This window comes from Oryctolagus cuniculus, chromosome 7 (assembly GCF_051225735.1).
Source record: "Oryctolagus cuniculus isolate XC-2025 breed Fujian yellow rabbit chromosome 7, ASM5122573v1, whole genome shotgun sequence".
In the NCBI taxonomy this organism is placed as follows: domain Eukaryota; kingdom Metazoa; phylum Chordata; class Mammalia; order Lagomorpha; family Leporidae; genus Oryctolagus; species Oryctolagus cuniculus.
The window spans coordinates 103,199,404-103,225,200 of NC_142873.1; the positions used below are offsets into that span (position 1 = coordinate 103,199,404).

Sequence of the window (25,797 nt, forward strand, 5' to 3'; positions counted from 1 at the left end):
TAAGCAGCAGCTTAGAATGCCTGTATCTCACAACAAAGCAATGGTTCAAGTCCAAGCTACTCCACTTTCAATGTAGCTCCCTGCTAATGTGCCTGGGAAGCATCCAGGTTCCTGGCTTCTGCTGGTTTTTGCAGCCATTTGGATACTGAACTAGCAGATGGAAGATTTCTCTCTCTCTCTCTCTCTGTTGCTCTTTGTCTTTTTCTGTCTCTGTCTATCTCTTTTACTTTGCCTTCCAAATAAATGAATATTTTGGTTTTTACTCTTACAGTGAACTAAAAAAATTTCCAAGTAACAGTAAAATGAAATGAGTTTTATTGGCATTGTTTTTTATACGCAAATGAAACCTTTTTGATTTATTGTCCTTTCAAAAATAAATATAGACAAAGGACATGTGTAAACATTTTCCCAAAGAACACAAACAAGGTACAAATGGTCAGTAGGCATATGAAAAGGCGCTCAATATCACTAACCATCGGAGTAACACAAATCAAAATTACAATTACAATAAGATTTCAATTCATACTGTTACAGGAAAATAGCGAGGGAGAAATTATTATTACTATTATCTTAATTCTTTGTCTCACATGGAAGAAGAATTTCCAAGTGGACAAACAGAGAGATTTAAAAAGATTTATTAGATTCAAAGACTTCCAGACTTCCAGCAGGCAGGAGGGCTTCCAAGAGAGGAAAAAACCCAAAGGGGCTGGTGGTAGTGGGGTTTTTAAGTACAATTTCAAAGGAAAAACAAACTTGACAATCAGACTGGCATTCAGTTACCAGGTGGGGACAAAATCCATCAAAAGACCTGATTTATAATTCTTCATCCTGTCTGGCCTGCTCATGATAAAACAAAAAACCATCCAGAAGTGTGGGATAGGTAATTTGTTTTCACAATAAGCTGTAAGTTCAGGAAGAGCTCCCTTGCTATTCTCAGGGTAAACTTGTTGATTCTGAAGGAAGAAAGTCAGGCTGTTTGCTCTTGCTAAAGAAACCATTTTGGGGAAGGAAGCAAACATTTTACACCACAAATTCTATTGGGACCACCCTGACTACCTATTAACTCATGTGACTCCTCACAATACCACTTAGGATGGCCAGTATCAAAAAGTCAAAAGATGAGGGGATGGAGAGACTGCCTTGTGGTTCACTGGGTTAAGCCTCTCCTTGATGCCAGCATCCCATATTGGAGTGCTAGTTTGGGTTCTGCCTTCTCTGCTTTAGGTCCAGTGTTCTACTCATGTGTTGGGAAGACAGAGAGGGATGATCCCTGTGCTTAGTCCCTGCTGTTAGTAAAATGGCACAGTCAGACACCATCCTAGGCTCTAGCCCCTGCCACCATTGATGGAAGCCAGGTAACCACATGGCCCATCCACTGGGCCTTACACCTGCCACTTACATGAGAGACCCTGATGGAGTTCCAGGTTCCTGGTTACAGCATAGTCTAGCCCTGGATGTTATGGCCACTTGGGAAGTAAACCAGTTGGTGGAAGATTTCTCTCTCCGTCTTTTCTCTATTACTCTGCTTTTCAAATTAATAAAATAAATCTTCTTTAAACAAGATGACAAGCATGGGTGAGAAAGGAGAACTCCCCCCCATACTCTGGTAAATTTACACAGTCATTATAAACAATGTGAAAGATTTGCAAACAATTAAAAATTAAACTACCATATGGTACTGAAATTCCACTTTTGGATATCTACCCAAAGGAAATAAAATATCTGTCTCAAAGGGATTTCTGCACTTTTATATTTATTGCCACATTACAATAGCCAAGCTCTGGAGCATGGAAATAAAAAAGTAAAACATACATGAATACTGTACTGAGTGAAATAATCTTCACACAAAAAGATAATTTTTGTATCACATCACTGATACAGAAAATCAAAAAAGTCAAACTTACATAAAGAGTAGAAAGATGATTATCAGGCACTTGGTGGGGGTGGTTTTGGAAGGGAATTGAGAAGTAGGTCAAAGGATAAGCCCAGTTCTCCTAACATTCTTCTGAGGGAGGAAATGGGAGGAGTCAGATGGGTTAAGAGGCAGTCAGGTAGTCCTGGTGGAAATTTAGGGTACAAAATGCTTGTTTTCCCCTTTAGTCAGGTCAACAGTATCATCCCCATTCCTTAGGCATTCCCAATTTTCCCATGAGAATAGCAAGGGGGTGGTGATTCCATCCTCCTGAGCTCACAGTTCATTGTAAAAACAAGTTATCCACCCCACCATTCTGCATGGCTTTTTTGTTTTATGAGCAAGCCAGACAGGGCAAATAAAATTTTAAATCAGATCTTTTGATGTTTTTTCCCCCATCTTGTAACTGAATATCAAGCTGATAATTTTTTACTCTTGCCCAAATTGTGCTTAAAAACCTCACTACCACCAGCCCTTTTGGGTTTTGTCTCTCCTGGAGCCCCTCTCCATGCCACTGTGGCTGGAGGTCTCTAATTCAAATAAATCTCACTTTTAAATACTTTAATAAAACAAATTCTGGAGATCTAATATATACTATGGTGACTACAATTATCAAGTATCATATACTTGGAAAAATATCAGATTTAAAAATTTTTTAACACACAAGTTTAATAAAAGTAAATTTGTGTAAGTTCTACCTTCCAATTAAAGAAAATCAAACTTCAACTCGAAAACAAGAACACTAACACTGTCCAAGATATTTAAAATCTTTTTAATTAGGAAATTTCAGGTCTCCAATTAATATCTACATAAAGCAATTCCTTTAAAACCACACTACTGCACAAAACAACATTTGGAGAAGAAGTACTGACTGGAAACAGAGTTCAGATTGTACCAGTTATGGTCTGAACACATGTGTTTCCACCAAATTCATATGTTGGAGCCCTATTGCCTAAGATGATGGTAGTAGGAGGTGGTGCCGTTTGGAGATGATGAAGTTACCAGGACACAGCTATCATGGATAAGATTCATGCTCTTTTAAAAGGCCCCAGAGAGCTGTGCTGCCCTTTCTATCAAGTAAAGACACAGGGAGAAGGGGAAAGGCACCTCCTCTTGCTTCCTTTATAAGGGCATTGAGGGCTTACATTATGTGAGGTGCTGTCTATGCAGACCAGCCCCCACCAGACACATCTGTTGGACCCTTGATCTTGGACTTCTCAGTCTCCAGAATTGTGAGAAATAAATGTTTGTTGTTTTTTTTAATGCCATCTGGTCTTTGTAGTATTTTCTTCAAGAGGCCTGAGCAGAGCAAGACAGAGCCAAAAAACATCTCTAAGTTCAGATAAATGAATCACTGTCATTGTGTAAAATCAGAATCAAAATGGAGTGAGTGTGGCTAAAAGTTAATTGCAGATCTCTTGCTTCTGCACATATTAGCCTTGCTTGCTAACGTCTAAGTGTGTATCTTGTGAAACTATGTGGGCCCAAATTCCCAGGAACTAGGTTGACAGAAATGTGTCCTTCACTGTTATCTTACCACCATATCTTGGATCTGCTATTGGGTTTGTTGTTGTTAACTGTTATCTTACAACCATATTCTGGTTTTCCTCTTTATTGTTCACTGCATACCAGGGGTCCGGTTCGAAATTGTGAGCCCTAGTGGACAGAATACTATAAAAAGCTGTTTAACTCGCTGCTGGGGGCCGTACTCTGGTAAGGAATGTCGGTCCTGATCAGTGGCCAGTCCCGATCGTTTAACTTGCCTCTCATTTTTCTCTCATTTGCTTCTGATTTTCAATAAAATTCATGTGTAATTGTCACTGGTTTTTGTAACATTTTGTCTTAGCTGATGAGTGGATGCAACAACTGAAACAGCCTCCTGGTGTCAGGTCTGGTTATTTGCGGGACTGTAAAGGAGGATGAAGCTGTGCTGCACATTGGGAACCCTGCCAAATGACGGATATTTCGTTAGAACACAGGTAAAATTATAAGAGATTGCCTTGTCTTTCTTAAACCATTGAGTTAAAGAGTGTTTAAAAAGAAAAGGACAATGTGAAACTGCTGGGGATACTAGAGAGCAAAGCTAACGAACCTTAAACTTTACTGAGCTGAAAATCAGCTGTATTGTTGGGGGTAATGAATTGCTAGACTGGGAAAATATGCTTTCAGATATTCATATTTTCAATATTTTCACTTTATGTGCACCACTTTTCATGAACCTTCAGTAGGATATTTGCTACCAAAATGGTAAAGAAACAAACATGGTAACCAGCATCCTGAGTGCCTAAGGTAAGAGAGGTAAAGGGACTCCCAAGTGTTGCAAGAGAACAGCTCATAGCAGTCCTGGAGAGCAAGCCGTGCACCCTGGATCACATCAGAAAGCTCTTAGAGCATATTTCTGCATAATACATAAATGATAGAGCAACAATGTGCTTGAACATATTGATAGGAAATTCATAAAACTTAGGGAGATTCATGGGTTGGGCTGATGAAAAATATACAAAAAGCTAAGCAATAAATAAATAAAGAAAATTATTAAATCTAAAATAAAACATGACAGAAATTCAGAATGAAATGTGGTTCATGTATATCGTCAATGGAATTTATGCTCAGTAATATTTTTGCTGAAGGTTTCTTAGTTATTTTAATATATGTCAGAATATATTTGGAAAAAGCATTTACTTGGAGAACTTTACAATGCATAATAAAATGGGGAATGTACAGTTTAGGAAAAGCTCTTAGAGTATATCTTTTTTTAAAAAAAGATTTATTTATTTATTTGGAAGTCAGAGTTACACAGAGAGAGGAGAGGCAGAGAGAGAGAGAGAGAGAAAGAGGGGGAGAGAGAGAGGTATTCCATCTGATGGTTCACTCCCTAGATGGCTGCAACAGCCAGAGCTGTGCCAATCCGAAGCCAGGAGCCAGGAGCTTCTTCCGGGTCTCCCACATGGGTGCAGAGGCCCAAGGACTTGGGCCATCGTCTACTGCTTTCCCGGGCCACAGCAGAGAGCTGGACAGGAAGTGGAGCAGCTGGGTCTCAAATCAGCACCCATGTAGGATGCCGGTGCTTTAAGCCAGGGCATTAACCCATTGGCCACAGTGCCGGCCCCTAGAGTATATCTTTACCTCCTTGTTCAACTCAAACACAGAAGGTAGTCTAGCATGGTAGTTAAAAGCTCTGGTTGGAAGGGTTATTGAGCCTCGGTTTTGTCACCAAACTAAGCATGCAGTCTTAAGCAGACATTATGCTATTTGAGAGTTATTCACTTCTTGCCTAATTCAAAGGGGTGTTCTGAGTATTTAATGGTATGAAATCATTTCTGGCACTTAGTAAGAGTCCAACAAATAAAGATAAAATTCAACGTGCTTTTGACAGGTAAGATAACTTAATACTTCTCTATGCCACTGTGTAAAATCCCTGAATTATTTCAGTAAATCTGAGGGTGATATATTAGACAATATTATTTTTATTTTATGAATGAAGTATCACACATTAACCAAGATTGAAGTATTTATTCAAATATCTATTGAGTGCTTAAGATTGAAGCATAGGTGGCAGTGCTGTGGCTTAGTAGGCTAATCCTCTGCCTGTGGCTCCAGCATCCCACATGGGTGACAGTTCCTGTCCTGGCTGCTCTACTTCCACCCAGCTCTATGCTAATGACTTGTGTTGCGGCCGGTGTGCTGCGCGGACCTGGGCCATCCTCCACTATACTCCCAGGCCACAGCAGAGAGCTGGAATGGAAGAGGGGCAACCAGGACAGAATCCGGTGCCCCGACCGGGAATAAAACCCGGGGTGCCGGTGCCGCAGGCAGAGGATTAGCCTATTGAGCCGCAGCGCTGGCCTATGATAGAATTCTATAAAGGATGTTCTGGAAAGATAGGAGTATGGGATATAGAATGGAATTCTCTGTTGACAATTTCCTGATTTTCCTGACAATACCTAGGTTAAAGCTAGGAAAACAATGGGAACTCACTAAGTGCTTATATTAACTGGTATGTTATTATGTTTTCACCTCAATGGCTTGAAACAATGAATAAAAATGCTTTTCAAATATGGAATTAATGTGTTTTAAAGACAGAGGCCATGGATTCTAATTATCTATTTGAAGATAAAAAAAAAGGTAACCATCTTGTTCCATACAAACCCAATATAACAAACTGTTTCACAAATGTCAAATTTGTAATTTGTAATTTGATTAGTGTTCTCACAAATGCATAAAATTATTTTTACTTATAAATTTTTACATAAATCAATACAGATGCTATGGATAGTACATATGGATACTTTTGTGTTTTGAATTTCATACATATCAGCCCAAATGGTTGCCTATATGATATAAATATCTTATGGTGGTAAAGTTCTTTTCAAAAAGAAGAATCATAGGATTCTAACAAAATTCAGCCTATTTCAGTAGCATTATAAAGTAAAACACCAAATGTTGTTAAAGTAGTCAAAAATTAGAGTTAATCGGATGACTGGTTCTAAGGACCATAACTGGGCATAATTCTGAGTATTTATGACGTGAACTAATAATGAGTTCTCAAAGGAATGAATTTGACTTAGTCTAAATGAGTTAATTTAAGCAGCATGTCATTCCCTGCCCACTCATGCTTCAACCACAGACATTTTGAGTCACTATTACGTGAAGTAGACTTTTTTAATAATCTAAGTTCATATTTGACTAAAGGAGTTTTTCCTTTATTATCAATCAGTCACTTCATTGAGTGCTCACTATGCTAGTACATGTGGATGAGGGTCCATTACCAGTCCCATTTAATGGGATACAGAGAGCAGGTTAATCAGCTCAGAAAAGCTATGCAATGATGTTGTGAAAATTGATCAGTTTAGAAGAAAGAGCTCAACATAAATGCAGAAGGGTCAAAAGGTGGAGATTGTTTCTTTCTTCCTTGCACTCAGTCACATAACCAGACTGTAAGTGCCATCTCCCATGGAGTAAGTACTGGTAACACACAGAGACATTATTTTTCATTTTCTGTCCTGATGAATACATTAGAAAGAGTTAAAAGCCCTTGTATTAGGATGAGAAGGTGGCAGGAAAAGAGACTTAGTTTGTGTTGCCATAATTTTCTATTTTGTTGCTTGTTTGTTTGGTTGTTTTTTTGTAACAGAAACAGAGGAAATAAATCCTGTTTATTTTAACACTATAGCCCTAAGAAGAAGTAGATTTTATAGAAAGGGAAGGTTGTCTTTAAAGTGAGGGCAGAGTTAGTGATTTTTAGAATATGTGACATTTAATAGGCAAAAAATGAGTTTTACACTAAATAACTGGTTGAATGCTTTGCCAAACACCAAACATATTCATTGTTTATTGAGAGCAACTGCATAATAACATTTTCTCTGCAACCCACAGAAAGCATACCATAGTAGACTCAACCATAAGTATATCATATATTCACTACCAGAGACTCTGTTCTCTTAATATGATCAAATGCTTAAGGATATTTTTATCATTCAACTGGCTACTCCTATCTTCTTTCTCTAGTATGTATGAGAGAGAAAAACCTCCTCACTTCCTTATAAGCAGAGGATATGATTTATCTTCAGTATTTTGTATGCATTTGGGGGAGGGGGAAGAGGAGGGGGGAAGGGGCATAATATTTGGCAAGTCAGTAAACACATTATAATGCCTTCAATGCTGATTGCCTTTCATTATATCTAACAATAGTGATTATGCCAACTGTGATGCTGTTCAAATGCATTCATGTATAGAAATAAGTTTTAGAAGATGAGAGGAAAAACATCAACTGTAGCAGAATTAAGAAAAGCTTTCAAATTAATTCATTTTCATTAAAGTCCTTAAATTATAGTATCATAGCCTACATAAAACTATGACAAATCAACAATATGACTAGAAATGGGGTCACTGCCTAATTAAACCTTATCAATCATTATCATATCATTCATTTACCATATAAAACAATTTACTCCTTTATGATTATGTATTAACTCTACAAATAGGCATGGACTATTCAAACTGAAATATGAAATACATTTTTATCACTGATACATAAAGTATTTTTACTTTATTACTGAATTAATATAGAATGATGGATAAGAAAAAAACCATTGGCCCAAAAAGAGATGCATTTACTCACAAATTACTACATGTAATAAGGTAATAAAGAGAGTTAAGAAAAGGAGATGATTTTTATGCAGCATAAAGATATATATATATATATAAATTTCTCTCTAGTTAGATAACCACATTTAACAAAACATTGAAATTACTTTAGATAAAACAAGATTAATAGTCATTTCTTATTTTTAGGATAAAGAAGATTATCTCTATCAAACACAGGAAGTTGAACACTCATTTTCCAGTATGTTGCTCTATGGTTTATTAGGTGATTAGAATAGCCAAGTTAGTACATATTTCAGGTACTGATATTTTTATATTCTAAGTATTTAAAAATAATGAAAATGTGGTATTTGTCCCAGAGAAGCTTAAAATATATTGGAAAATAGTGTATAACACCAGCAGAACCCTAGTTTATGCCCAGAAGAGAATGTATATTTTTATCATAAGCAACAAGGAATATTTTGAAAACTGACCATATATGTGGCTACAAGGTATAAAGGAATAAAAGAGAAATCAGTATCATCCAGGCCATGTAGTCTCCAAAATATTTCAATAAAATAATATGATGACTAAAAGGACTCAAGTATAATAAAAACCAAAAGCAACTGAGTAGAACCTATGAAAGTAGATGGAGAATTAGACAATAGCTGCAAAAGCAAAGATGAAAAGTAGAAATTAATGAAATGTAAAATAAAACCAACAAACCAACCAAACACTAGAAGAGACCAAGAAGCCAAAATGGTATTATACGAAAAATTATATAAATAATTCAGTCCCAAGAAGACAAAAACCATATATTTCTCCTGTTCTGTGGTAATGAATATGGTTCCAAAAATGTAATGTAAATGAGAGAAATTGACATTTTGAGAACTGATTATCATTTACAGTCCTTGTATCCACTATTGTGGAACAGTGTTTTTTCCTTCTCACTATTTGTTTAATTCTTTATCTAGTGGAGGGTTAATTGTATAATTATAAAATAAACTGAAAGTAGATCATTGTAAAAATTAGAAGAAAGAATAAGAAAGGAAGGGGGAGGGTAGAGTGGGAAATATCACTATGCTCATAAATCCTTGTATATGAACATGAAATTTGTTCACCTTATATTAAAAAATTATAAAAATAAATAAATAAAATAAAGAAATAAGTAGAGAAAAACTTCTAACAAGGCTAATAAAAAGAATACAAGAGGTACTGCACAATTAAACAATGTTAGAAATACAAATGAGAAAATACAGATATGGCAGAGGCTTACAAAAAATATGACATTGTGGATCATAACTGAAAATAATATTGAAAATATGAGTAAACAAATGGGTTATATACTAAATTAATTGGATTATAATCTATGCAAACATAATTTAAGAAAATATAAAGATTTAAGTTCTAGAAATAAAATGTCATATGTGGCCGGCGCCGCGGCTCACTAGGCTAATCCTCCGCCTTGAGGCACCAGCACACCAGGTTCTAGTCCAAGTCGGGGCGCCGGATTCTGTCCAGGTTGCCCCTCCCAGGCCAGCTCTCTGCTGTGGCCAGGGAATACAGTGGAGGATGGCCCAAGCCCTTGGGCCCTGCACCCGCATGGGAGACCAGGATAAGTACCTGGCTCTTGGCTTCGGATCAGCGCAGTGTGCTGGCCGCAGAGCACCGGCCGCGGTGGCCATTGGAGAGTGAACCAATGGCAAAGGAAGACCTTTCTCTCTGTCTCTCTCTCACTATCCACTCTGCCTGTCAAAAAAAAAAAATGTCATATGTAGATGACATTATTGTATGCATAAAATAAAAAGAATTTAATGGTTATATTTAGGAATATATACTCAGTGCTGTGTCTGAATGTGAGAGTAACATGTGTATATTAGTAATGTTTCTATATAATAAAATCAATAAAATTAGAAGAGGCATTTTAACATTTTAAAAACTTATTATTTTTATTTATTTAAAAGTAATCTAGTTTAATCCCTAAATGCCTAAGATAGATGGGGTTGGGCCAGGCTGAAGTTGGGAGCTAGGAACTCAATTTGCATCTCCCACATGGGTGTCAGGGTTCTAACAGCTTGAGCCATCACCTGCTACCTCACAGGGTGCACATTAGCAGGAAGCTAGATCAGGAGCAGAGCTCAGGTCAAACTGATAGAAAATGACAGCATCCCAAGTAGCATCTTATTTGCTATGCCAAAGTCTGCCCTAATAAAAGTGCTTTTAAAATCATAAAATATATAAAACTGAGGTATTTAATTCTTAAAAAAATCTGCAACACCATATGAAAAAAATAAAAATTTTATTGAAAGAAACAAAATAAGACCTAATATAGGGAAATACCATATTCCTGGACTATAATATTTACTATAGCAAAGATGTCAATTCCTCACAAATTATCTTTAAATTCAAACTAATTTTAAAAGTTTATATAGGTTGTACATCTCCACAAAAATTTCTATGGAAGAAATGATAACCAAGAATAGGAAACTAAATTTGAAAATGAAAAAAAAGACTACTATTTTCAGATATTAAAATTTAATATCAAGCCATCGTAATTAGAAAAAATGTGGCATTGACACAGCAATAGTCAAGTAAGCTGATGGAATGCAACAGAGTTTGGGAAGAGGCTTTTTACAGACAAGAGAGGTAGGGAAACAAATGATGATTAAGTAAATATAACTGGAATAACTATTCATCTATCTGTAGAAAAAGATAAATTTTTATCATACATAGCACAAAAAATAACTTGAAAATGAATTAAAGAGTTAAGACTGAAAAAACACAATGCTTTAGAAAAATTATAGAAAAATCTTTATGATTTTGGCCTAAGGCAGAATTTGTTAAATAATTTACAAAAATGCAAGCTACAAAGAAAAGAAGGATAACATTTGATACATTAAAATTAGAAACTCCTTTATGACAAATATCATACCAATGTATAAAGACAAACTAAGAAGCCAGAAAATAATACTTGTAGCCCACACAACTGAGAATTGAGTAGTGTTCAGATTATATAAATCATCCAAGTCACCAAGAACCTGAAAGACAAATCAAAATAAATAAATAAAAATAAAAAATAATAAGATGATTTATAGGGAGAGGTAGTCTGAATTGAACAATAAAAAATGAAAAAAAATGCCAACTTCATTCATATAATAATATTAAAGCATTAAACTATGGTTCAATTCCATCTGATTGAATGGAATTGAATCTATCTAATAACCCAAAATATGGGCAAGGATATATGGCAGGGGGAAATTTGATACGTTGTGGGTGCAATTAGAATCATATCCATTATCAAGGGTGAATTTCAAAAAGACATTATTTAAGGCAAAGCTTGAAGAATAATATACATAATGTGTTAGTAATGTGTTAGCACTTCATTGACATTTTAAACACATTCACTCAGGAACAAGTGGGAAGCTTTGGAATGAATATTTACAAATTTCTAAAAAAGGTTTTATTTATGCTAAAATGTGAAGTCTATTATTTAATATTAACATGTTAATCTCTGTGGTGGGCACATTGGTGGCTCATTTACTTCATACTTAAAATGTTTAATTGTATCCTTCATAATTGAAACCATTTGAAATTAAAGTCACATAAATTTTAATACAAGCCCAGTGTTTTTATATAGTATTAAGTGTTAGGTAGGAGAATATACAGAGTGTTCCAGTACAAAGGAGGGACTTTTGACTTAATTTTCAAGTGGAGAAGCCACATGGATTTGAACTGAATTCCAAATCATGACTATACTGAATTTCAAATAATTAGTAAGATTAGGCCTGGTTAAAAGAGGTGTGAAAACTGATGTAGGCAAAAGAAAGCAAAGAAACAGAATCATAGAGATGCTACAAAAATATTAAATTTTGAGAAAACTCTTTAGTATCTCTAGATCACACAGTTAAAAGGTGCAAATAGTTCTTGCTGGAAATGGCAGACGGAATGAAATGCAGTTCATGTCAATTCTGGAGACTTCTCATTTTGCATTAGGGAAACTACATTCTGTCCTAGATGAATTCAAATATTTTAGTTGGGGAGTAACACGGTCATATCAGCAACCAAAAAACTGTCAAAAATACTTTCTGGAGGATGGGTTTGGTAATGTGGTGACAATAACAGAAATGAGGTGGCCAACTGGAAGGGTATTGAAGTAGTATTCCAAAGAGACAAAGGAGTAAACTTAGCAATGTAAATGGTGAAAAAGAAACAGAATTGCTTTACATTCATAAAGTATATTCATTAGGATTTGGCAAATGAAAGGATATGGGAGTTAGAAGAGAGATTGGATTTTTACATTGAGTGATTGTGGGGATCATAGTGGCAATAAAAGAGAACCAGATAATGAGGAAAAAGCAAGTTGGGCTGGTTAATGGGTTGGGTTTAGAATACCTTATGTTTGGGTTATCTGTTAGAAATACTGTAGCAATACCCAGCATTCAGTTGGCTACATGGGTGTGAAGCTCAGCAGAGTGGTCCATCCATGCTTGTCATGTAGTGGAAAATTATCCCCACTAACAAGGAGATTAGATATAATATTACTATATGGTAGGTTAGAAATTATTTAAGTGATTAGTCATTATTTATTACAGTTTGTGTCTATCTTTTCCAGCACTCAGTTAAAACATTTAGTGGGTTTCCAATGTAATAGGTGGGGCTCCTTTCCTATGTTGGGTCTCTATTATAAATAAATAATTATTTTTATAAAAAGAATTCTGGATAATGCTTAATTACGTGCCATTTATTGAGCACCTACCATGTATGCAGGATATTGGGCTAATAGCTGCCAACAGAAAAATGAATAAGATAGTCCTTGATTTATTACATTCCAGTCGCATATATAAAATTTATTTTAAAAGTACAAATTTTGGAGCCGATATTTTGGTACAGTGGGTTAAGCCAGTACTTGCAATACTGGCATCCCATATGAGTGCTGGTTCAAGTCCTGGATGCTCCACTTCTGACCCAGCTCCCTGCTAACACACTTGGGACAGCACTGGAAGATGGTTCAAGTTTTTGGGCCTTTGCCACTCATATGGGAGACCTGGATAGAGTTCCTTGTTGTAGCCACTTGGAGAATCACCCAGTGCATTGAAGATCTCTTCCTCTCTGTGTCTCTCCCTCTCTCTGTAATTCTACATTTCAAATAAAATAAATCTTAAAAAGATAATTTCAAAAATTTCAACATAAAAATGTATCAAGAAGAAGCATCAATTATTTCTCTTTGTACAGTGTCAGGAATAAATGATATCTGAAATATATTTTTTAAAGGTAGAAAAGGCTATGTCTGGCTGATGGGATACAGAAGTAGGGAGAAGGGGCTGGCATTGTGGCACAGTGGATTAAGCATCCACTTGTGTTACCAGCCTTCTATGTCAGAGAACTGGTTCAAGCCCTGGCTCACCCACTCCGGATCTGGCTCCCTGCTGAAGTACCCAGGAAAGCAGTGGATAATGGCCCAAATACTTGCAGCCCCTGCCACCTATATGGTAGACCAGAAATGAGTTCCTGGCTCCTGGCTTCAGCATCGCTTACGACCTGGCTGTTGCAGCCATTTGGGGAGTAAACTGGTGGATGGAAGACCTGCCTCTATCTCTTTCTCTGACACTCTCCTTTTCTCTCTGTTGCTCTGCCTTTTAAATAAAATAACATTTTAAGAAAAAGAAGTAGGGAGAAAGGAGTCTTTGGGATGGAGAAAAGTACAGTGCCCAGGGTTACAAAGAACCACCCCAGTGCAACTGGGAATGTCAATCTGGCATAACCTGAAGGTAAAATAGAAGGAAGATGGCTGGCTGACATGTGGTTAAGGATGTAGATGAAAGCTATTCACTCAAACTGTGAAAACATAGTAGCTCACTTATCCTAAGATTTTCATACAAAAAAGTATTTTTGAATAATGCAGAGGAAAAAAATGTCAAATCGGGATGACAAGCAGAAGAATTAGACATCAAAGTAAGGAATATTGGAGGCCACATGGACAACTCAGATCTGATTTAAACTCAGCCTTGGTGTACATTACTTTTATTATGGGATCAGACATCTACTGCAAGCTTGTTTCAGGCATGCCTCTTACTAGATTGACCAGTGTGTGCATGAGTCTCTTTCTCAAAATAATCATTCTAGGTTCTGTCCCTCAATATCAATACTGCTGTGTTCTCTCACGCTGCTCTTTTCCACTGGGGCTTTTCCAACCTTGTCACTTGTGGCGCTGATGCTGCATTTATTTCTGTCTGCTCTTTCTTCACTTGACAGATTCCCAAAGGATGTTTTATGCTACTTAAGTAACTCACTGTCTAGGTCTCTGTCACAGAATTCAGTGACAGCTTTTTTTTATGTATGATTTTCTGAAAGGGCTGATGTGATAAAATTTTTTACTGCTTATATAACTTCCAGCAATGGCTGACAGATCACCATACACATCAGGCCTTTAGGACTGCACTAGTGTTGCTCAGTGGTTCTCCATCTCTTGAATGTCTTTTTGCATAAATAATTCTAGAATATAAGGAATCATGAACATAAGTAAAAGCCTCTATATTAACAGTTGCAAGGACTTCAAAGCATGCTCACAGGCGTACTTCTGTGTTGAAGACTTGTAACTGGGGATTCATTCACTAACAGCAAAAATTCCTTGAATGTAAGAGAGCTACCAAGAATAATTATGTGCTTATAAATTATCATATTTCTCTGGAGTTAATGTGTATACTTGGTGATAAACTATTTTCCGATTCTCTTTAAAAATGAGATGGATTTTTATTTACTGGGATTATTGAGCTAGTCCTACCTAAAAGCCAAGGCATGCGGGATTTGGCCATATGATATTTATTAGATGCTGTAATGTAAAAAAATAGAATTTCATGCATGAATGTATATAAATATATGAGTAGTGGTAATAATTATTAAAGTATAGAAAAACTAATCCATAAAAGTAAATGATGATAGATCCAAAGTCACCTTAAACGGATCTAAGTCTAGTTCCTAATCTAACATCTTCATATGGTTCCTTCAGTATTATCTTTCAGAAAACCCTCCAAGTGGTAAGTCAAACTGATGTAGAAAGATGTTTTTGTTCCTTGTTTATATTCCTACTGTCTCCTACAAATGAAGTGCTACCCTTTATTCAGTTGTTACTGTTTCTTGGAAATATTCTAGTTATAGTCTTTATTTGGTCACTTCCCGAGTAATACAGAGGTCCTAATTAATATTTCTATTCCCTAAGAATTTATAATTGCAATTTATATCACATAATGTTTCACTATATTTATGGGATTCCCTGATTTTTTATGTATATTAAACTTATATCTCCATGGACAATGTCAACTTCTCAATGCCTTTTACAGATTTTAAGAAAATCACTAACAATTCACACTGACACATTTCAATAAGCTTTCCATACTCTAGTGCCCTTAATTCATGAATTCATTCAGTAAATATTAATTGAACTCCTACAATCCATATCATATACAAATAATGTAAATGCATGGTATATCAGTTTCTAATAAACAAATAACAGGAAAGAGGAATAGAACGTGTTTCTGGCATATAAACAACAGTGTCTTAATTTTAAATAGGATGATCCTGGAAGGATTTATTTCGAGTAAATTTGAGCAAAAATCTGAAGGTGACAAGAGAACAAGTAATGTAGTCATATGAGGAGAGGTGTTCTGGCAGAATGAAATAAAAAGACTCCTGAGATATTGTCATCAAATTTCTTAAGGATGTTATATTTACAAGTGACCAAGAGATTTTTCAATTTTCTTTAACAAAACAGATCCTTATCTACCTCCAGTCAAGCCAATCTTACCTAACTTCAAGGGATCCTATCTAGTTCTGGTTATCATTTCCCAGGGAAACCTTCCCTAATCACATAATCTAGATAGCATCTTTCTCATATGTACTTTCTTCACTTTAAATGCATCATCACACACAATTGTTTATTTACGCAACTACAGCTGCTTGTTTAATGTCTAAATCATCCACTACAATGTAAGTTTCATGAGAGCAGGCCTGACCCCTTAGCACTAAGTGTATTGAGGGAAATAACCAAAGCAATGCTCTTTTGCCTACACACACAAACACACACACACAATTTAACCGGTTATCTTAATGATAGAGGGACCGTAGTTTATATCCTCAATAAATATAAACTAGATATAACACTTGGTGACTGATTTTGGCTTTGTACTAGTAAAATGTCCTGATGAAACCATTCAGAAGGAAATGATTAACGCATAAATGATCCTGCAGCAGATTTTCTGAAGAACTGTCACTTCAACAATCACTTAAAGTAAAATACCATCAACATAAATATTAACATCAGCTTCATTATCAACAAAATATCAGATATACAGGTTTGGCCAGAAATATGTAGATATAACTGAATGTCACTTATTTGTGAGTACCAGGCACTAGTCTCGATTTTTGGCATATATCAGTGACCAAAACCGAAAAATCACTGCCGTCATATTTGAATTCTGGGTCAAGAAAAGATACACATTAACCATAGTCATTCATTAGATTATATAATTTTGTAGACAGTTAAAGCTAGGAGAAAATAGAACCCAGGAAAAAGGACTGAGTCTCATTTCAAATAGGTTGTAAAGGCAGGCCTTGTTGAGCAGGTGGGATTTTGAAAACCTCAGAATTTGTAGAATAAGCACATGAATGGAAATAAGGACTGAGGGACTTAGTCACATTAACAGAGGAGGAGAGAGGCTTTTCTGTCTTTATGAAAGGACTTCAAGAAGCTCTTGGGAAACTGGAATTAAAAGATGAGCTTATTTGGGGGCAAAATTTTTTGACATAAACATGTACATTTTTCATAATATACATTTTCCATTAACTTTTTGAAGAGTCTCATATAATTTAGGATTTAACTGTTCACCAAAATCAATTTACAATTGAAACAAAATCAAAGAGAAAGTCATTTTATATCATTTGCTAAGAAAAAAATTAAAGCTTATTTCCAAAAAAAATTTAAAATATTTAGAGATATAATGAGTACCTTACCATTTTTACTGATGTCGAGTTCTTTAAGATTAACTAAGCTAGCAATAGTGGTTGGTAGATTTGAAAGGTCGTTATCAGGAATACTTAGTTTTCGTAGAGCTTGACAGTTAAACAATTGCTGTAATAGAAAATAATTGTTAATTAGATCACAATTTGGTTAAACCTATTCACAAATAAACTCAGTAACAAAATTCAAACCAATGTCTTTATAACTACGGTAATAAAACACCAGCTATAAAAGCTTCTCTTTCCTCCACATCTGTATTCTCAATTGTTTTCAGAATGATTTCACATCCTGCCCCCATGTTAATGTTTCACAACTGTCTGCTACTCAGATTCAAAATCCAAAGGATTCTACTTTTTTTTCCCACTACTTTTTAAAATATACATTTGGCCTTAGAAAAAACAATTTCATTTATTTTCATTGTATTAAAAGGCAGGGAAACAGAGATCTTCCATCTACTGGTTCACTCTCCAAATGCCCATAACCGCTAGTTCTGGACCAGGCTGAAGCTGGGAGCCAGGAACTCAATCTGTACTTCCCTCGTAAGTGGCAGGGACTGAAGCACATCAGCCATCACCTGCTGCTCCCAGAGCATACATTCTTAGGAAGCTGGATATGAAGTAGAGGAGTCAAGATTCAAACCAGGCACTCTGAAACTGGATGTGGGCATGCCGAGTGGTGTCCTAACTGCTGTGCCAAATGCTTGCCGCATCCCCGTGCTGTTTACTATTGTTCCATTTGCCACTGAATTCTACAATTGCTTTCTCTTTGAAATGACTTTTCTTTGTCCCTTTCTCTTCCTACTTTGTCCCTTTCTTGACAGGCAGAGTGGACAGTGAGAGAGAGAGACAGAGAGAAAGGTCTTCCTCTTTGCCGTTGGTTCACCCTCCAATGGCCGCCGCGGCTGCTGTGCTGCAGCCGGCGCACCGCGCTGATCCGAAGGCAGGAGCCAGGTGCTTCTCCTGGTCTCCCATGGGGTGCAGGGCCCAAGCACTTGGGCCATCCTCCACTGCACTCCCGGGCCACAGCAGAGAGCTGGCCTGGAAGAGGGGCAACCGGGACAGAATCCAGTGCCCCGACGGGGACTAGAACCCAGTGTGCCGGCGCCGCAAGGCAGAGGATTAGCCTAGTGAGCCGCGGCGCCGGCCCTGTCCCTTTCTCTTCCTACTTTTTGTCTACTTTGTCTGTAACCCCATTTGATTTCATAAATTGTAACTTCCATCTTATCATATTGAAAAGGTCTTTACATTGTAAGAATTACCGTGCACTGAAATACAAGAGCTCACATTTCCTTTGTTTTCTTCCTGCACTGCTTGATGAGTTATCTAGTGAGTGAAACATTTAACTTCTGATACTTGGTGGAAGAAGTCCCTAGTGATTGGCTCATTTCTGTCTTCAGTCCAAAGTCATAGGTGGGGAAGAGTCAAGTACTAAAACAATGGTTCTCAAATATGGCTCATAATCATGGTCAGGTATAGGTACTTGCTTAAAATATGGTTTCATGGGCTCTACCCAAGTACATCTGATAAGGTGGTAAAAAAACCTGCCTATTTAATAAGCACACCATTGACCTGGATCTTGATGTCGGTGTTTATAGTGTCACACTTTGAAAAACAATATATTTCACTTTTTAGCTCTGTCCAACTCATCTTGACTACAGTAAAGATATGAAAATCCGGAGTAGATTTTTTTATTCATTTCTGGAAGAATTATCTTAATGAGATCTTTTCTGTTTGACATTTCTAATTCTGTTTGGTTGAATTTCCACAGATGAATTCTCTGGTATCTAGGACTATGAAGTTGGCCCACAGTACTACATTTAACTAACATTTATTCTTACATGTAATTCATTTCATATAGAAAAAAAACAAGGTAGGGCCGGCGCTGTGGCTCACTAGGCTAATCCTCCGCCTTGCGGCACTGGCACACTGGGTTCTAGTCCCGGTTGGGGCGCCGGATTCTGTCCCGGTTGCCCCTCTTCCAGGCCAGCTCTCTGCTGTGGCCCAGGAGTGCAGTGGAGGATGGCCCAAGTGCTTGGGCCCTGCACCCCATGGGAGACCAGGAGAAGCACCTGGCTCCTGCCTTCGGATCAGCACGGTGCGACGGCCGCACAGCGCGCCGGCCGCTGTGGCCATTGGAGGGTGAACCAACGGCAAAAGGAAGACCTTTCTCTCTGTCTCTCTCTCTCACTGTCCACTCTGCCTGTCAAACAAACAAACAAACAAACAAACAAGGTAGGCCAGGGCCGTGGCTCACTAGGCTAATCCTCTGCCTGCGGCGCCGGCACCCCAGGTTCTAGTCCCAGTTGGAGCACTGGATTCTGTCCCGGTTGCTCTTTTCCACTCCAGCTCTCTGCTGTGGCCCGGGAGTGCAGTGGAGGATGACCCAAGTGCTTGGGCCCTGCACCCACATGGGAGACCAAGAGGAAGCACCTGGCTCCTGGCTTCGGATTGGCGCAGCGCAGCGGCCATAGTGGCCATTTTGGGGGTGAACCAACGTAAACAAAGACCTTTCTCTCTATCTCTCTCTCTAACTTTGCCTGTTAAAAAAAAAGAAAAAGAAAAAAACAATGTAGTCCATGGTTATTATTTCTTAACTCATTAGCTTTTTAAAAAAATAGATTGTGATGCCTGCTATTTTGTGCTGTTTGCTCCTTAAGAATGCAATATGAAGTTTCTTACTTTGGGCTAAGCATTTAGGTTCTTCACAAAGATAATTTGCAATGCTTCATTTCATGCTAGAATTAATTTTCATCTTATACAGAAAGGTTCCTATTTCTTTTTATAAACCTCAAAAAAGAGACCTTTGATGGATACTTTAATGAATAGTTTCTACTGTAACTGCTAATTTTCTCTCTAAGGAATAAGACAGCAGTTGTCTACACTTATGGTAAAAGTTAATTTAGATTTATTTCCAGCCTCTATCATTTAGTTGGGACTACTACATTTACATGTATATGCAATATGGACTAAAAATATCTCATGGCTGACTTGGGTATGATTTACCAACTTCTCTTATTACTATAACCATTTTAAATAATGTTCATGCTAATGATTTTCAAAATATGTATCGCTTTTACTCTTTAAATTTGTCTTATCATCTCAAGAAAATTCTCAAAAACTCTTAAGAATCAGTGGAGTATCCAGTATTCTTCCATTTTAAATGAGACAATATCAGGAACAAAAAAATATAGAAGCTCATAAATGCCTTGAAACAGAATCCAAGAATTCTCTGAAATAGAGCTACCCACCTGGCATTTGCAATCAGACTGAGGTGTGTTTAATATCCTTTCACCTATTAATTTACTCGTTGTGCAATTTTGGGCAAGTTGCTTAATATCTCTGAACATGCCAGTATACTTGCAAATAAAATTGGAACCATAAGTTACATTACTTGGAGAGTTGCTGAGAGGCTTAAAAGTTAATTTCTTAAATCCTAAGTCCCATTTTTTTCACATATTAACAACTTTGATATTTAGAATGCATGTTACAATCAAGAGCAAGTTATTTTTAAGAAATATCTTTCTTTTTAAAAGATATTTATTTATTTATTTATTTGAGTCAAGAGTTACAGAGAGGCAGAGGCAGAGACAGCAAGAGAGAGAGGTTTTCCATCTGCTGGTTCACAGCCCAAATAGCTGCAAAGGCTGGAGTCGGGCCAACCTGAAGCCAGGAGCCTAGAGCTTCTTCTGGGTCTCCCATAAGGGTGCAGAGGCCCAAAGACCTGGGCCATCTTCCACTGCTTTCTCAGGCTATAGCAGAGAGCTGAATCAGAAATGGAGCAATCAGGACTTGAACTGGCAACCATATAGGGATGCTGGCACTGTAGGAGGCAGGTTTACCTGTGATGCCACAGCACCAGCCTCAGAAATATCTTTCTATTTCTTACTGCTATTATAATAAAGACCTGCCTTTTTTGAAGATTTATTTTATTTATTTGAAAGAGTTACAGAGAGAGGTAGAGACAGAGAGAAAGGTCTTGCATCCGCTGGTCCACTCCCCAGATGGCCACAATGGCCAGAGCTGAGCCGATCCAAAGCCAGGAGCCAGAAGCTTCTTCCAGGTCTCCCACATGGGCGCAGGGGTCCAAGGACTGGGGCCATCTTCCACTACTTTCCCAGGCAATAGCAGAGAGCTGGATCAGAAGTGGAGCAGCCGGGACTAGAACCGGCATCCAGGGTTTTAACCCACTGCGCCACAGCACCGGCCCCAATGATTTGTCTTATAATCATGTCTTTGGCTTTGATGAAATGGGGTGCTTATGAAAATATAAAACTGTGAACTGCACTTGGCACATAGTAAAGCTTGGTAACTGTTAGCCACTGTTAATATTTATAAACACAGCTATAAAGGCATTCCTTTAAACTCCCTATTTCTTACTTTTCCATATGAGGAGGCTTTTGAAAGCAGCTGTCTCGTATGATTCATCTTGGTATCAACCATTTTCTCCTTTCCATATACCAAAGTGGCTGGCAAAGTAACATAGATAATTAAAGAGAAAATGAAGAGAGTGCTAATTTCCAGCCAAGAATGGTAGCTACTGGCAAGGTAAACATTCTCACTGGAGTCTGAATTTCATAAACAAAGCAGAAAACTTCTTAGGATGAGTCATGATGTTTACAAATTGGCCAAAAAATATGATGGCATTTTAATGGCTCTTTTAGGATTCAAGCTTTGATTGAAAATGAAATGAAGAATGATCAGAAAACAGCTGTAATTCTTGAATATAGGCAAACGTAATAAATATCTAATTAGAGTAAAACTGCTAATGGTCATGGTTATCTTTATTTTAATTTGCTAATGATATTTCACATTTCAAAAATAAAAAAAAATATTTTAAAGCTCAAAATATTTGGGTACTAAAGTGTTCTTTTTCTTCAGCTAAAGGAAGCAGTTTAACTCTGAAGAAATCAGTTGGAGAAGAGTATGCAAGTTAATTTACTTGCTCCAAAGTAAACATTTAGAACTGAAGCACAAACAGGTGTTTTCTGAGAACAGACATAAAAATGAAAGGCTCAAAAGTGGGAAATAAAAATGTATTTGAGGCTAATAATATATATTCTAAAGGTTATTTCTTCATTAATTCATGAATGGAAAACCTCTTATTGACACCTACAAGCTAGATACTATGCTGAGTGCACAGGATACAGTGTAAGACATAGCCTAGAGATTAAGACAACCATGTCTCACATCAGAATGCCTGGTTTCCATGCTCATCTCTGACTCCAAAATCCAGCTTCATATCAATGCAGACCCTGGAGGGAACAATGATGGTTCACATAATTGCAATACCACTACCCACAGGGGAGACCTAAATTGTATTCCTCTCCAAGCTTCAGCTTGGCCCAGCCTCAGTCAATGCAGACGCTGAGGAGAGAATCGATCAATGGGAGCTCTCCCTGCATCTGTCTGTCTCTTTCTGTTCTCTCAAATAAGCTTTAAAAATAAACTAAATAATAAAAAAGGACAGCTTATTTCTCAACAATGAGAATTTAAAAAGGGCTTCCATTAGATGTTGCTTCTAAAGTGCTCAGTATGAGTAACCTCATATTTACAGTTATCTTTTGAGAAAAAAGCAAAATAATGTTTCATACAAAGACAACTGAATTTACCACCAAGAGACTTTCACTAGAGGTGCTGTCATAAGACAAAGTTTATAAAAATAAAAATGATCCCAGAAGAGACATCCTGAGCAGTTAAAAGGAATAAAGTCAAAAATTCTTAAAAAAGAAAAATTGGGTTAAATCTAAAGAAACATTGATAATACAACAAAGATTCATATTTTTAAATCCCTTTGAAGAAAGCTCTTTCTATTGTGTCCTTCTGTTGTACTCATTCCCTTACTTTTCTCTGTGGCTTTAATATAAGTCTAGTAATCATAATTCATATGTTTTGGGCTCATTTCAAATTTTTTTCTCTTTTCCAGTTTTCTTCAAACATTATGCCACTAGGATTATTCTCATACGCCTTTGCTAGTGTACATACACAATACAGTTTCTCTGGGAAGGTACATACACAGTCAAATTTACCAAATAATAGAAACTGTTTTTCAGGCTGTTCTAAAAATTTAAATTCCTATTAATAAAGAAAAGAACTTTTACTTTCCATACCAGTTCCAACTTTTGATATTTTCAGATGATTTAATTATTTTTAATCTGTCTGTGATATGTAAAATGATGATACATTTTGCCTAGTTACTAATACAGTTAAAGATCTTTTCTTGCTTAATTGATTTGAAACAGTCACATATTCTGGATATTAATTCTATGACAGTTCTCCCAATATAGGACTAGTCATTTCACTTTTTTTTAGAGCATCTTTTGATAAAAAAAAATTTTACAGAAGCCAAATTTATCTTTTTGCAGGAATGCTTCTATTTTTTTCTTATTTTAAATGCTTCATCCGGAATTTATTTTTGTGAATGATGTGAAGTAGGGATCCATTCTTTTGCCCTTAAACATTATTGTTCCAGCACCATTTTTATTTTTCCAATGATTAACAAAGCACGTCTGTTATATATCCGATTTCCACATAAGTATGGGTCAGTTTCCAGACTTTCTATTTTTGGTCAGCTGGTTTATTTGTCTCTCTCTCTCTCATTCTTGCTGGGTCACCAGTATTCCATGACTCATTTGTACTTGTGTTAGAGAAGAATGGGGAAGAAATGTGACTGACTAGAGAACGGGGAAATAGCTCAACCAGGTTTTGAGGGAAGCTGATTTTCTGAACTGAAAATAGGACATGGAGGCAGGGTAGACTGGGCAGACAGGTGTCCTTAGGGAAGCTGTTCTAGGTGGAAACCTCAGGGACCTTTCCATTAAAAATTGCAAGGAATACCAAGTGGCTATATTCCAAACTGTGGGCAGGGGAATGGGAAGGTTTTAGCCAGAATGTGAAAACCTGTGTGAATCAGACTTTATCCTTCTGGAAATGTTGGATAGTATTTTATTTAATTTTTTGATTGACTCACGGATTAATTTGAAAGGCAGAGTGACAGAGAGGGAAGTAGAAAAGAAAAGGAGAGGGAATGGGTAAGAGAGATATTTTTCATCTGTGGGTTTACTGACACTCTTTTCAACCTAACCCTACTCTGTATCCCTCTTACCCCTTTCTCAGACTCAGATCAAGAGTGTACATGCTCAGGCCGGCACCATAGCTCACTTGGTTAATCCTCCACCTGCAGCGCCAGCATCCCATATGGGTGGTGGGTTCTAGTCCCTGTTGCTCCTCTTCCAGCCAGCTCTCTGCTGTGGCCCAGGAGGGTAGTGGAGGATGGCCCAAGTGCTTGGGCCCCTGCACCCGCATGGGAGACCAGGAAGAAGCATCTGGCACAGCATCGGCCATAGAGGCCATTTGGGAAGTGAACCAACGGAAGGAAGACCTTTCTGTCTCTCTCTCTCTCTCACTAACTCTGCCAAATAAAAAACATTAAAAAAGATCTCTATCTATCTCTGTCTGTAACTCTGCCTTTCAAATAAGATAAATAAATCCTTTAAAAAAAAAGAGTGTACACACTCCACATGTACACTTTTAGAACTCTCTTTATTTATCCCTACTGAAGCATGAATGTCAAGTTTTGTGATTACTAGACTATAGGCTTCTCTAGTTCCTGTAACATTGATAGTGTGTAACACATTGATTGGCACACTGTTCCTTCTCAGTAAATATGATTGTTCATAAATATTATTATTCAAGGAAATGACATAATAGCAAGAAGCCATGATTTCTTGAGTGTCCATTACACTTTAAAACATATTATCTCAGAGAGGGTATCTAGTCTATTATGACACCAGTTAAGATGACAACAACCAGAGCCAGCACTGTGGCATAGTAAGTTAAGCCTCCACCTGCAGCGTCAACATCCCATAGGGGCTTGGGTTCGAGTCCTGGCTGCTCTATTTCCAACCCAGCTCCCTGCTCATGGCTTGGGAAAAGTAGCCAATAATTTTGATTCAGCTTCATTGTTTGTAGGCATTTGGAGGATAGCTTCCTAATATACCTATTAAACTTAACAGAAGGAATGTGAGGGGCTGGTATTGTGATGTAGCAGGAAAAGTCACCCACCTGCAGCAACCGCATCCTATATGGACAGGTTTAAGTCCTGGCAGCTCCACTTCTGATCTAATACACCTGCTAATACACCTGATAAAGCAGAGGATGATGGTTCACATCCTTGGACCCCTGCACCCATGTAGGAGACCTGGAGGAAGCTCCTGGCTCCTGGCTTTGGATTGGCTCAGCTCCAGCCACTGTGACAGAATCCCTCTCTTGTTTCTCTCTCTTTATCTTCCACCCTCCTTCCCTCCCTCCCTCCCTCTCTGTAATTCTGCCTTTCAAATAAATAAATAATTTAAAAAAAGAGAGAGATAAGGGATGTACGCACATGTGGGTGGGTGAGTACAACTGTGCCAAGGGAGTTTCTTTACATTGTTTTGTTAGTACCTACTGATTGATGAAATTATTGGTTAATTGGCATTAAGAAAATTGCCTTTGCAATATACAGTAATCAGTGTGGTACAAACTAGTCGGTTGAATGCCATCTACACTTTAATCGTAGTATAAACTGATTTTGTATATATAAATATGTGTGTGTGTACATATATATATATATATAAGCTTTCACCTTTCTAAGCACTGACCAGTTTTGTATAACTAAAGGCTTAGCTTTGTGTATTCCACCTGAGAAAGTCACTGAATCAGAAAGAAAATGGCTCCTGGCATAAAATGGATTTCTTCTCCACTGGGATAATAATGGATAAGTTACATGCTTTGGAATTAGGTAAATCTGCGTT

At 37.2% G+C, this 25,797-nt stretch overlaps 1 protein-coding gene across 7 annotated transcripts in view; it reads right to left on the reverse strand.

Moving 5' to 3' along the window:
* Positions 1-25,797, reverse strand: part of LRRC7 (leucine rich repeat containing 7) — a 589,098-nt gene that overhangs the window by 333,233 nt on the left and 230,068 nt on the right. For all 7 annotated transcript variants that reach the window (XM_051857612.3, XM_089337199.1, XM_051857607.3 and 4 more), the window contains one exon: positions 17,003-17,120. In XM_051857612.3, the coding sequence (XP_051713572.2) occupies positions 17,003-17,120 (118 nt within the window). The remainder of the gene's footprint in view (positions 1-17,002; positions 17,121-25,797) is intronic.